At 51.8% G+C, this 13,748-nt stretch overlaps 2 protein-coding genes across 5 annotated transcripts in view; one reads left to right on the forward strand and one right to left on the reverse strand.

Moving 5' to 3' along the window:
* Positions 1 to 5,739, forward strand: part of CTTNBP2NL (CTTNBP2 N-terminal like) — a 46,342-nt gene extending 40,603 nt beyond the window's left edge. For 2 of the 4 annotated variants that reach the window (XM_028502665.2, XM_036015288.1), the window contains exon 6: positions 1,701 to 5,739. In XM_028502665.2, the coding sequence (XP_028358466.1) occupies positions 1,701 to 3,182 (1,482 nt within the window). In that variant the 3' untranslated portion in view covers positions 3,183 to 5,739. The remainder of the gene's footprint in view (positions 1 to 1,700) is intronic. The other 2 variants (XM_036015290.1, XM_036015289.1) reach the window with 1 other exon arrangement.
* ST7L (suppression of tumorigenicity 7 like) overlaps positions 1 to 13,748 on the reverse strand; it is a 115,970-nt gene that overhangs the window by 5,861 nt on the left and 96,361 nt on the right. The gene's annotated exons all lie outside the window — the stretch shown is intronic.

Genomic DNA, 13,748 nt, shown 5'->3' on the forward strand with positions numbered 1-13,748 from the left:
GAGGGTTGGCCAAGAACAGCATTTCTCAGAGACAGTCCTGCGGGGTGTGAATTGGCGTAACTTGAGAAAAAGGGCTTTATAGTTAAGTAAGTCCGGGAATGACTGGATTAAACAAAGTTAAGCAGGTTTCTAGCTTCAGTTTCTTAGCAGTTTCAGGATGCAGAAGCACATCATGAGTCTCCAGAAAAATATAATGTATCCTGTGTTTAACAGTTCTGTGTTCTCATAAGATCTTTTTTGATATAGATCACTCACTGTGGGACTGTTGTTCCATAGAACACACTCACAGTTCTTCTGACTTCAGACTCCCAATAAGAAGTACATTTAACAACCCAGTTATATACACAGAGGCCTGAAACAAAAATACCATGAAATCCCACATCATCCTTACTGCTTACAATACACATTGATGTTTTATCTTCCAGTTTATCTTTTAAAAGTTCCAGTCATGCCCTGGCTGGATTGCTCAGTTGCTTGGAGCGTCACCCCATACACCTAAGGCTTGTAGGTTCGATTCCCAGTCAGGGCTCATACCTCGGTTGCGGGTTTGATCCCTGATTGGGGTGTATACTGGAGGCAAGCAGTCGATGCTTCTCTCTCACATCGATATTTCTCCCCCCACCCCCCTTGCTCTCTCTAAAATCAGTGACCATGTCCTCATTCTGGTCATGACTCATTAAATTGGTTTCCCCATCCGTTAATGGGTCTCACAGTTTGAAAAATACTGAAAGGGTTCCTTCAACCCTTCCCTTTTAATATGGTTGAGATGATGATTAAAACAGACTGCATTTGTGCAAAAAGTATGATTTAAATGGAACTATTTAATGTGTGTTTGTTTTTAAGAACAGAAAGAATTGTTACTGAAGCTTATTTAAAAGTTTTGTTTTCAGCAGCATTCATCACAAAATCTGGTTTATATAGCTTTTTGTTGTCTGTTTTGATTGCTTCTAATCCTCTGAACTCGCCACACCTAAAACACAGCAATGGCTCGAACTCCCACTAACAACCCTGAGACTCTATAACACAGGCGGCAAACACAAGGCCCGCAGGCCAGATCCGGCCCTCTACCTTGTGATATCTGGCCTGGCACCTTGTTTCTACCCAGCAGCAGCACCGAGCTCCTTGCCCCTAGTTAAGGAGTAGTTACATGTACACAGTCCTAAAATTACATTCAACCCTTTGAAGGCAACCTCGAGGCTGATGTGGCCCCCGGTGAAAATGAGTTTGACACCCCTGCTCGGTAAGAACTAGAGGCGCCTCCTAAATCATCAGAGAAAGATTAAGTTACAATGTGTGACCCTGGCCAGTGTGGCTTAGTCAGTTGGAGCATCGTGCTGTGACCCAAAGGTTGCAGGTTGGAGTCCCCACCCAGGTGTGGGTGCTTGTGACCTGTGGTCCACGTGTGCACAATCCCCAGTCCGGGCATGTACGGGGGGCAACCAGTCGATGTTTCTCTCTCTCCCTTCCCCTCTCTCCAAAAGCAATGAAAAGATGTCCTCGGGTGAGGATCAAAAAACCCACAGTGTGCACAGTTTTGTGGTAGGTGTCCTGATACTATAGGACACCCGACCTAAGCACAGGGCCTGCATGTTGCCTTGTGTGCCAGGAACAGCTGGCCAGAGCACTCTCCTTACAGTTCTTTTTCCATGTAGCTCCGTTCCCCAACTCTAACCAGCATGTGTGGTGGCATTCTTTCCTAGCTGGAGTTTGAGAAGTCCCAGGTGAGAAAGTTTGAGAAGGAGCAGAAGAAGCTGTGCAGTCAGCTGGAGGAGGAGCGCGCCCGCCACAAGCAGCTCTCGTCCATGCTGATGCTGGAGTGCAAGAAGGCCAGCAGCAAGGCCGCCGAGGAGGGGCACCGGGCCGGCGAGCTGAGCCTGCAGCTGCAGCAGGAGCGCGGCCGCGTCAGCGAGCTGGAGGAGGAGCTGGCCGCAGAGAGGAAGCGAGGCTTGCAGACGGAGGCCCAGGTGGAGAAGCAGTTGTCTGAGTTTGACATCGAAAGGGAACAACTGAGAGCAAAACTGAACCGAGAAGAGAACCGGACCAAAACTCTGAAAGAAGAGATGGAGAGTTTGAAGAAGATCGTGAGGGATCTAGAAGCTTCTCACCAGCGTAGTGGTTCTAACGAGCAGTTAAAGAAACCAGTAACCACATGTAAAGGCACAGTGACCGAGCCCCCCAGGCTAGCGTCTGTGTTCTGCCAAACGGAGAGTGTTCAGGAAGAACGAACCCATGGGAGCAGTGCGGCCAAGGCCACAATCACCGGGCTGCCTGGTCCCACCACTCCTACTTTCTCTTATGCCAAAACCAATGGCCATTTCGACCCAGAGATGCATGCTGCCAAGGAGCTGATCACGGGCAGCAGTGTGGAAAACCAGGTGGCTCCACGGGAGAAGTCTGTGGGATCCGCCCAAGAGAGAGCGGTGGAGAACGGTGGGTGTCCTGTGGGGACTGAGAGTCTGGTCCCAGCGCCGAGTCAGCTCCCCTCCAGCGGGAGCTCACTGTCTCCCAGCAGCACCGCGTCCTCCTCTCTCACATCCTCCCCTTGCTCGTCCCCAGTACTAACTAAGCGCCTCTTGGGGTCCTCGGCCAGCAGCCCCGGCTACCAGTCATCCTACCAGGTAGGCATCAACCAGCGCTTCCATGCGGCTCGGCACAAATTCCAGTCCCAAGCGGATCAGGACCAACAAGCCAGCGGTCTGCAGAGTCCCCCGTCCAGGGACCTGTCCCCCACCCTCATGGACAACTCTGCCGCCAAGCAGCTGGCCCGCAACACGGTCACTCAGGTGCTCTCCAGATTCACCAGCCAGCAAGGGCCCATCAAGCCCGTCTCTCCCAACAGCTCCCCCTTCGGCACAGACTATCGAAACCTGGCCAACACCACCAGCCCAAGAGGTGACGCCAGCCATTCACCAACACCAGGGAAAGTGTCCAGTCCTCTGAGTCCCCTGTCTCCGGGAATCAAGTCCCCGACCATCCCCAGAGCCGAGAGAGGCAACCCTCCACCCATCCCACCCAAAAAGCCGGGCCTTGCTCCTTCTCCATCCACTACCGCTCCACTGACCAAAACTCATTCCCAGCCGACGCCGTTGACCGGCACAGAAGACCTGGCGAGCAGCTGCTCTGCGAATGCTGTCGTGGCCAATGGCAAGGACGTCGAGATCCTTCTGCCTACCGGCAGCTAGTCTCCGGGAGGGGCCCCACACTCAACATTCCGTCCGACGCTGTCCCGGCACTCAGAGTCACCGCTGAGTCAGATCACGTTATTTATTTTGATAGTAGCTGAAACCATCTGTGTAATACATTGAGTGTATTTTATCTTTTTGTATTTTTTTAAGTAGAAACTGAGTAGTTTGGATTTTTATGATTCACCTCTTTGTACCATAAAGCTACGAAGGGCACCTCGAAGATGTCTCCAGCTCGGTGGTCACCATGATGTGAAGGTGGCTGAGTACCAGGTGGTGACTTGCTCTCTTTTGGGGGGACTGGAATCACTTGACACTCATTTTTAATTATGCAGAAGTGGTTCATGCAGATTTTTATTCCAGATGAACATGTTTTAAAAGTGCCTGAAATAAGACTGCCATATGAATGTGATTCTGCAGCAAAAACAAACCGGCTCGTTTAATTGCAGAAAATGAGATCCTCTGTGAATTCTGAATGTTGAAAACAAACTGCTTCTAATCCTCTTTTACTGTCTTGAATACCACCAGCTGCACGAGTAGCGTGGGTGTCCTGAAGGTGGGTGTGAACTCACCGCACGTCGGAGCCTTCCAGAGCCGTGAGACGCCTCCTGATCATTAGGTAGCTGGAGTGCTGATTTTCTTGTACTTTTCAAAAATTAAGGCACTCCCAGGTTCCTGCATAAATTCTTGAATAGAAGGAAATCACATCTCCATTCAGAAAACGTCTTCAGGCCTCTACTGTTGTGTGAGGAACTTCTGGTTCCGATTGCTGTTACTTGAATAGGAACTGGTTACTCATTCTTGTGTAACAGTTTTGCAACAGAATGAGATCTTTAATTCTGTAATCAAAAAGCAATAACTTAAAATTCACTCTTTGTAATATTGTAAGTCAGAATTATATAGGTTTTACCAAATTGTTACACTTATTCTCCAGGCTGGCAGCACCTGGTGTCTCCATCTGTGTAACTTTTGCCTAAATGCAAGTGTTCATATATTTGTATAGACACACGCCCCTTTACGTGTTTAACACACACACACACACTTACCACATAAATATCAGCGTGAGCATATCTTTGGAGTTTGCAATATAGCATAAAGGATGAGCAGAGATGCACGTTAAGATTACCTCCCAAAGCACCTGGACGGGTCCGGACCCCGGGCAGCCAGAGGAGCGCCTTGTCCCCAAGGAGATGGGGACGTGCCCAGTGAAGTCGGGTCTTCGGGCTCATGAAAAGGCAGAGCCACACTAGCCCCGGTGTCACGGAGCTCGACTGGCCACGCAGGTGAGCAGGACGGGCACTTGGTCACGTGGCGTGATGGACCCGTAGCAAACCCGACTGCCCGAGCCTGTTTAAAAGGCTCGTCTTCTCCTGTTCAGCTCCAGCTGCTTGTTGCCATGCAAAAGCTACGTTACTGGCTCCTCAAATTTTCATAAAATCCAAATTTTCATGAGAAACATTCTCATTTTAACTATCAAGAAACTAAAAAAAAAATGCTCAGCACTGCTAGTTAAGCACTTCTGCAGCTGCATTTAGTCCACAAGCTACCAAGTTGCAATATCTCCTTTGTTCTAGAAACTTACATCATTCCATCACGGCAAGTTTGTGAGGACAGAAGCTGTCCTTAGAATATGGTGCTGTGGTTGATTCAAAGTCCCTAGAACCTGAGAGCTGCCTCCCTCCTTCAGACAAGACGGCACACAGCCCAGCTCTGACGTGTGTTGACGTGGCTTTGCATCCACAGGGATGGGGAGGCTGTGGGTGCCTCACACACGCTCTCCCAGCCATCATCTCCCCTGATGCCCTGCTGCCATTTAGGTCTGTTCCCTCTGAATCCAATACGAGTTGACGGGCAGGTGGTGGAAACTCGTGTGTGACGCAGTTTCCACCGCTCTGATGAAGGCCAATACTCAGAAATTAAAACCTGTCGGTGCCCCAGGAGTCTTCCAGATGATGGAGGGGACCCCTTAAACTGCCTGAAGCAGCCGTGCACTGACCTTGATTCCCATGCGTAGCCAGTGATGGTGTTGATAAAAATAGCTGAACTTCCGATAATCCCGGAGCATTAATACCTCTCTTGCTTTAAATGGTAATCTTAAAAGTTGCATTGTGCTCTTCCTTTGTTTTGGCATAGATATATATAGAGAGAGATTATGAGGAAGTTTATTTCTTAGGAAGTGCACTGAATAATGTATTTCTTTTACAGTGTAATATGGGGGTGGGGAAATGGAAAAGAAATGTGTATTTTTGCTAGTTGCCTATCTTCTGAGATAAATAAGCACAATACTACAATGGATCCAATGATCCAGTTAGGTATTATAGATTAGTATTTAAGTTTGCTGTAGATTGTGTGTGCTAAGTAGAAGTTCCATGATTCGCGATTTTGGTGTTTAGCCCATGTTGCAAAAGCTGTGTCACTGGTCAACGGATTCTGTGTAACGACGTGCAACGCGTAACACAAGCATTAACTCGCCACTAACGTTTGTGAAGCCAATGCGCCGTGCAGACGTCTGCGTCCGTTTTGATGGCAGACTACATTAAAGCAAGTTAAACCCTCCCGCCTGGGGGAAGGACAGTCTGGTTTGTACAGGGCGAAGAACGTTGCCCTGCAGGGCCCGTTTCGTTCCGGAGGAAGCAAGTGGTGTAGAGGGAGTGTTCGTTCGTGGCTTCAGAAACCAGGTGAAGTTGGCAGCCCATCCAGGTTAGACCCCAGAGGAGCTGGGACACTGGTTTTCTTTAGTCTTAGAGCCGGGAGGAGCCTTCACAGTATCTAGTCTGTATCATTTTGAAGCCATTGGGGGTTCTGGGCCTTTTGAGAGTCTAAGAAAGGGTGGACTCTGTCCCAAGAAAAACAGACATGCTCCTATGCAAATTGGGGTGGTGGCTCCACAGGATCCAGAGGCCCTAGAGCCGCCCCTGGCTCACGTGCCCCGACTTCAGAATGCCTGCTGTCGTCCTGCCTCTAGCGTCACCAGTGACACATGCACCCCTTGTCTCCCGGTCCAGTGCCGTTGCCGCTACGTTGTTAGTAAATAAATGCAAGGCGTAGCCGGACAGAAGCATTGGAAAATCCTTCGATGTACAAGAGATGCTCAAACTATGGATGTTGACGTATCCTGAGTTTCCAGCATTTAAGCCAATTAACGATCATTTGAGCAAACGCTGGGCATCCCGTTTCCCCACAGCAGCCTGCCAGCAGTGCTTCCTCGTCAGCCTGCGTGTGTGTGGTTTGTGAAGAACACTTTTGGTGCTCAGATGCTGAAGCGAAATGTCGAGTGTCTTTGGAAACCCTGATGCGCTTTCTTCATACTCGTGAGTCACAGGCAGGCAATGAGCACTGTCCCACGGGAGTCGTTTTCACGTAGTTGCTATAAAACTGGCTGAGAAAATGCGAGGACCTATGTCCAGCCATCTGCCCTCGTATCCATGGCCAATTCCTGCGTTAGAGCAGAGGAGGAAGGGCGGGGGGGGGCAGTTCTCAAACCTGACTGTGCTTCAGTACGACCTGCAACGCCTGCTAAGTGCAGACTCCTAGAGGTGGGGGTGGGGCCAACGATGCAGGCGACCTGAGGGTCACCTTTGGAGAAACACTGCTCCCCCAGCCCTCCCTCACCAGGTCATCCACAAGAACTTGTTCTTTGCCTTTAAAAGGCAGTGGTATTCAGGGGCACGAATGCCTATTGGGTTCCGAGCTCTGAGCAGTGTTAATGCTTTGGCATCCGTACTGCCTTCCTGAGCTTCACGGGGGCTGTGAGGCAGTGTTGGCCCCAGGTGTGCAGGTGAGGTCATTGAGAACCTGAGACTTGTACGGGGCCCTTAGTTAGTGAGGGGCCTGGACTGATGCCCCGGGGCTTTGCTCTTGCCACGCCCTGCGTTTCATAAATAAGACTGTCCTGCCGCTGACCCCAGGCCCTCCGGAGGCCCTGGTTCAGTGGACTGAGGTGGGGCACTAGATAAGGGCCTGGTCTGGTTCTTCAGCCCTGCAGGGCACCCCGCTGCGGCTCTGCTGCGCTCCCCGCGCCCGCCCCCGGGAGCGGACGGTCGGACCTCACCAGGGAGAGCGGTGATTTCCCTCCAGCCGCACATCACTGTTAGAGGGGAGGCTGGAACCGAGGCAGCTGTTACAGAAGACAAGTGTCCCCTGACCTCAGGGCACCCACAGTCTAGTTCATGACTAGGGAAACATGAACACAAGAAGTCACAGACAACTGAGTAACACGAGGGGGCTAAAAAGCCACGTGGGGCTGGTGAAGGCCGTCCTGGCGAGAGCACTGAGGTGACACGGAGTAGCCTGTGGCTCCGTCTACACCGCTGAAGTGGCCGGCTCTGGGACATTACTGGAAGTGTCCCAGCAGGATCGGCCTTGCCCCTGGAGAGGCACCTACTTAGTTTGACAAGAGACCTGCTCAGTCATTCAAGGAGGCAGACACCCCGGTCTCCCTTCAGGAAGAAAGGGTTTCTCCCCCTGGCGGCGGGGAACACTGGGCAGTGAGCCCCCTCGGCTGTAAGCCCCGTGCAGGAACGGCCTTCACTGAAAGAGACCAATTTGACCAAGGTCACGGCTCCTTCCGTGGGCAGGCCAGTTGCTATGGAGGATGGAGGCTGGGCCCCTTGTCTCTGAGGGAGCTCTGAAGGGTCACCCCAGCTTCAACCCCCCGCCCCCCATAGGACTGGCTGAGCTGCAGCTCAGCCTTCCTTCCCCTCCCTTCCCTCCCTCCCTGCAGGTTCCAAGGGTTCTTAACTCCCTGGTAAGCGGGCACCTCAGTCTCCATCTCAGACTTGATGTGCCTTTCGGCCCTGGTCAAATCCTCCAGAGGAAGTATTTGGTGCCAGACTCAAACAGGCCTTAAATTGGTTACTTCACTTAACTACTAAGAGAGGCGGGTATTCCCACTGGACCCCCACGGTAACTGAGGCTCCCCGAGGCACACAGCATGGCCCATGGTCTGCCTGCGGAGCAGGGCTGAGGTTGGATGGCACAGCTGGAACTGAGACCTTCCCGCACACCCGCCTCCCACGGGCCCCACTGTAGCCAGCTCTGTGGGAAAGACACGCGGCGAGTTTAGAGCATTACCCTCTGTCCTTCAGATTCCTGCGTGGGAACCCTCTTGAGACTTCCGGCTCGGCGCAGGGCACTGAGGCCAGGGTTTGGGGAGGGGAAAGGAGAGGGGTGGCTGGCCACTGAGTCAGAGCAAGAAGGAAGCCACGAGACCCTTCATGCCAGCTCCCTCCTTGCAGAGGAGGAGGAGGCCCAGAAGGACCAGGTGACCGGTCCGAACCGCCATGTCTAGCTCCCAGCAGGGCTCAGGCTGAAGAGCCAGTCCGCCTCCCTTCTGCTCGGCCACCTGCTCCCCTGACCTGCCCTGAGACCAGGAACTGCTTGCTCGGCCCTGGCCGCTGCTGCCTCGGCGCGCTCCTCCTTCCCTTCACCTGGTTCTCTGGGTACCGATTGATCTTGCTCACCTGAGCTGCCCCAGATTCCAGACCTTGCCCTCTGTCCACTGGCCTAGGGCTGTCCGCTGTACACAGTACCACAAAAATCCTGTCTCCGAACCGGTTTGACGGCCGAGGGGAGGACAGTGGGGCCTCTCCTCCCGCCAGGTGCCTCCCTCCGTGGAGCACGGGCCCTGGGAAGCCCTCACAAGGCGTCCTCCGCTCCTCAGGCGTGGACATGCAGTCACTGAAGCCACGGGTGTCTGGCCCCTCCCAGTGTGTGACTGTGACCTGCCACACCTGCCAGTGTGGGAGACACACCTCCCCGTCCTGGTGGCAAACACACAGCCCTCCCAAGAAGGGCCTTTTTCACTCTCCAAAAACTCACCCCTCTCCCTTGCCTGCAGTGCCCAGCCTCCCACTCCCCTGCTTCCCCGCCCGCCCAGCCCAGTCAAAGCCTCCAGGACTGTTTGGGCCTCGGGGTGGCGGGGTGGCGCGGGGATGGTGCCCACAGCACACAGGCCCCTTCTTCATCCCTGGTGGGTTTCCCTCCCCTGAAACTTGGTGAGTCAACACCACAGGGCCACACACAAGGCTCCTATTCAGAGCTCACTTTCCTTCTGCCCTAACTCGGCTCTTGGCCTCCCTCTCGCCTTCATTCTCTGTGTGTAGGCCTTGTTCTCTCCCTGGGAAAGCTCTGCTCCCTGCCCCACGCCCCCGCGCTCTGCCCCGCCCCCCAGACACACCCTCATTCCTCATCCACACCTTCTGGGAGTTCGCAGCCCCGCTGGACACGAACACAAAGGAGGTTGAACAAAATAGAAATGTTAAACTAGGAAATCCTCATTCGCATGTTTCCAACTGGCGTGTGCTGCCTCTGGCTCCACAGACCCTGAGCCGGGTTGAGAGGGACCCACACCCACACCCACACCTGCCTTGCCTGCCAGTCATCCATTCAGCACACATCTGTTAAGCACTGACTGTGTGCCGAGCCTCATGCTAAGGGCTAGCGTTTACACTTTGAGGGGGAACAAGTTTGGCAGATAGGACGCCTCGGGGCAGTGCTGGGCAGGATGCGGCCGGCGCCCAAATGGGTGATGGGACCCCCGAAATGCCTAAGGAGTTCAGCAGAGCAGGGAACCCTGTGGGTCGAGACCCCGATGTAAGGGAACAGGAAAGGATACTGGTCTGCGTGGATGAGGACAAGGGGGCGCCGAAGTGGGGAGAGTAAGGAACGTCGGCCTCGGGTGGGTCAGCCTCCGCTAGCCTCCCTTTCAGCACAGGGGCGGGAGGGGTGGTCAGGACGACAGGAGACGGTGTGCCGCCTTTGGAGAGAGGCACAGGGCGGAGAGGGCTGCGGTCCGCGCAGCGGGGAAGGCTCGGCTCCCTTCTTCCCAAAGCTGAGTGGCTTGCGCCCCCTGGTGTTTCTGTTGCTGCGACTCTCCAGGACTGCCGAGCCTCCGCCTCCCCGACACAGGGCCCACTTCAGAGACGCTGGTGTGGCCGCAGGTGCGTCCCCTCCCCCTGGCATTGCTCGGCCATCTCCCTGTCCGTGAAGGGTGGGCCACGGCCACAGTCCCTGCCTCAGCCACGGATGGGAGCCCAAACTTGTGACAGGGAGACCACAGCCACAACTTCTCAGGGGTGCTGTGAGCCTTAAGTGAGCAAATCAACTTCGGACCAGCTGGGGCCTCAGTGAGCGCTCTGCAAGGGACAGCCCCTACTGCACGTAGCTCCTGGAACGGTGACCGACACACAGCAGGTGCTCTGTCACTATTTGTTAAACAGGGGGCAGGAGGAGTCTATCGGTATTTATTTTCTTTCGTTTATTCATTTGCCCGTTTAATTATGCTTCAAAATGTCTACACTGTCTCTCCTGTGGAAACAAACAAACAAAACGAAACAACCCTTAATGAGTCAAGTAAGGCAGCGAGAGCCAGCGCCCTGTGGGAGGAAACAGATTCCATCCGTCCGGCCGTCCACACCGCAGCTCCCACTAGGTGCCCCTCGGTGACTTAGGCACCGGGGTGGAGAGACAAGTTACTGGCCCCTAGGGGCTCCGGGTGCTGGTGGGAGAGACAAACACAAAGCATGGTGTTCTGTGGACTATAGTAAAACCAGGAACAATCTGTGGTGTGATAGTCCTCAGTGGAGCCAGGAATGGTGTCCCAGAGGCAATGATGTCTGTCCTGGTCCCGAAAGAGGGGTAGATGCCCGCAGGCAGAGGAGGGGATGAGGGGCATTCCAGGGACTGCACACAGCGTGAGCGATGCACAGAGCTGCCGAGGGCCCGGTGAGGAGTCTGGGCTGGAGGGTGGACCCGCAGCGGCAGATGGGAGTGAGAAAGGGCACGGCCAGCCCAGGGGAAGCAGTGGGACTCTCTGCGTGGTGGGTGGTCCACGGGGAGCCTGCATCGAGGGAGCATCCTGGGCAGAGGCAGGCTTACCAGGATGTTTAAGCTTCAAGGACCATTCCTGGCGCAGCCTCTTCCGGTCCCTGAAGAGCCCAAGCTGTGTGTTCATACGGTCACATGTTCGTCTAAAAGTTGCTCAAGTCAGATGGCTGCACTCAGTTCAGACGGCTGGCTCTTGCCACTCTGACTTCTCCTATTTCACACTGTGCTGGGTGGCCTTGGAGTGGCAGCCACAGTATTTTGGGAATTCAGCTCCAGGTGAGTTGAACAAGAAACTGTGCTTGAGTGAGCTATGTTTATGAGGCTCGCAGCCGCTGCACGTGCAGCTAGTGTCTGCCAGCTGTCTCAGTGTGGGGGCGGCTCCCAGGAGTGCCCTCACCAGGCACACGCCGCCTCAGTTTGCACAGGGACACAGAGACGCGACACCAGCCTGTGCTGCTACACGAGGAGGAGAAAGACGGTCTTAAATGTACAGAGCTGGAAGTTGGTCTCTAGAACATTCTTCCAGTGATTGGATGTGTAAAATTATGAGCAGGCGATTAATTTCTTATCAATGCCTAGTGAAAAGAAAACTTCTCTATTGTCAGGAAAATACCCAGTGATGCAGTGTACACAATCATAAATGTGCCATAAATACGAAGAGGTAATCAAAGAGTAAGGAGTCAAAAGGGGATGTGTGTGTGTGTGTGTTTAATTTTAGAGAATTCTGCTTCTGACCAAGATGAAATAGCAGGCACTGTATTCATTCTCCCACCTAAACATGGAGCAAACAACTGAACATGGAGCAAATACAGGAAACAACAATTTTCAAGACATTGCATATCAGACAACAAAGGACAGAGAGGAAGCAGACAGTGAGAGTCCTCTGATTGCCCCAGCAGTGAGGGGCGGCAAAGCACAGCCTGACGCCTCCCCGCCTCCCCGCCTCCCCAGGTCGGGATGGAGCTGGGGGCCAAGAGCTGGGAGGGGAGAGTACCGGAGACCAGAGTATTGGAGACCTCCAGAGATTTCCAGACGCTTCCCTGGAGGCTTCAGCCGGACACTATTCAACATACGCAGGCGAGGACCCTAGCCCAAGGCCAAGGAGAATGCCACCCCAAAGGAGTAGCGGGAACAGCCCAAGGCCAAGGAGAATGCCACCCCAAAGGAGTAGCGGGAACAGCCCAAGGCCAAGGAGAGCGCCACCCCAAAGGAGTAGCGGGAACAGCCCAAGGCCAAGGAGAGCGCCACCCCAAAGGAGTAGCGGGAACAATACTCAGAGCTCACTGAGACGGGAGTGGTTTCTGTTCTCACTGGCAGAATGACACATCTCACACCTCACAGTTTTGTCTCTACAATGGGCCACAGTTGGCTCCAGACTAAATGCTTCTCTGCTCCCACCCCACCCCACCCCACCCCACCCCCCCCCAAAAAAAACCACAGCAAGACTTGAAAGGATCAGATTGTTTTTAAATAACTGCACCCCAGACAAAACTCAAGAATTTGTATAGAAAGACAAAAATATCTTAACCCCAGAATTAAAATTCACAAAGTCTAGCACCCAGTCAAAAATTACCAGGCATGCGAAGAAAATAGATCTAGATCTATATATATCCCATAATTAGGAGAAAAATCAATCAACTGATAATTAACCAAAATGACATAATGTTAGAATTAGTAGACAATTCTATTAAAACAGCTATTATAATTGTATTCCATACGTTCAAGAAGACAGAGGAAAGACTGAAATAACCGGAGATATGAAGAATACAGAAAAGACCCAAATCAAACTTCTGAGATGAAAACCACAATATCTAAAATTAAAATATATGTATATTTTAATATATAGGATGGTATTATATATATAGGATGCTATTAATAGCAGATTACATACTATGGAAGAAATTAGTGCTAAACTTGAAAAGTAGCAATAAAAACTATATGAAACATAGAATGTAAAAGAAATATTTTTAACAATGAACTTTGGGACAAATTCAAGTGACCTAATATAAGTTTAATCAGAGTCTCTAAAGGAAAATATTTGACCATATAATGGCCACAATTTTCCAAATTTGAGGAAAATGAGAAACACACAGATACAAAAATATCAGTGAAACCCGAGCATAAAAAACATTGAAGAAAACTATACCAGGAAACATCGTAAAGTGTTCATGTCAGTAATAAAGAGAAAAACCAGAACAGCCAGATGGGGAAAAATAAACATATTATATACAGATGAATAAGAATAGTAACGACAGACTTCTCATTGGTGACAATACAATTTTGAGGCAAGTTGAGTGATAGCTTTAGAGCCCTGAGGGGGAAAAAGCTGTCAACCTAGAGGGAATTCTATACCTAGTGAAAATGCGAAGAGAATTTGCCAAAAACAGAGGCAAGAGGAGGACTTTTCTCAAACAAACACAAGCTGAAGGAGCTCACCTCCAGCAGACTTGCGGTATGAGAAGCATTGAGGGGTATACTTCAGGCAGGAGGGTGGTGACTCTCGAGAACTGGATCTGGACAAAGGAATGCAGAGCACTAGGCATGGTAACTACGTGGGTAAGTATTTGAGAGTATTTTCTATTCTTTAAATCTCCTTAAAAATTCATCAGAATGTACTGTGGGATTTAAAACATAAGAAGTGAAATGTTTGACAACAAGAACACACAGGCTGAGAAACGGAAGTATAACAGGGTAAGATTCCTATCCTTTCATGAATCAGTGTATGATATGAAGGTAGAC

The sequence above is a fragment of the Phyllostomus discolor genome, chromosome 14, assembly GCF_004126475.2.
Source record: "Phyllostomus discolor isolate MPI-MPIP mPhyDis1 chromosome 14, mPhyDis1.pri.v3, whole genome shotgun sequence".
In the NCBI taxonomy this organism is placed as follows: Eukaryota; Metazoa; Chordata; class Mammalia; order Chiroptera; family Phyllostomidae; genus Phyllostomus; species Phyllostomus discolor.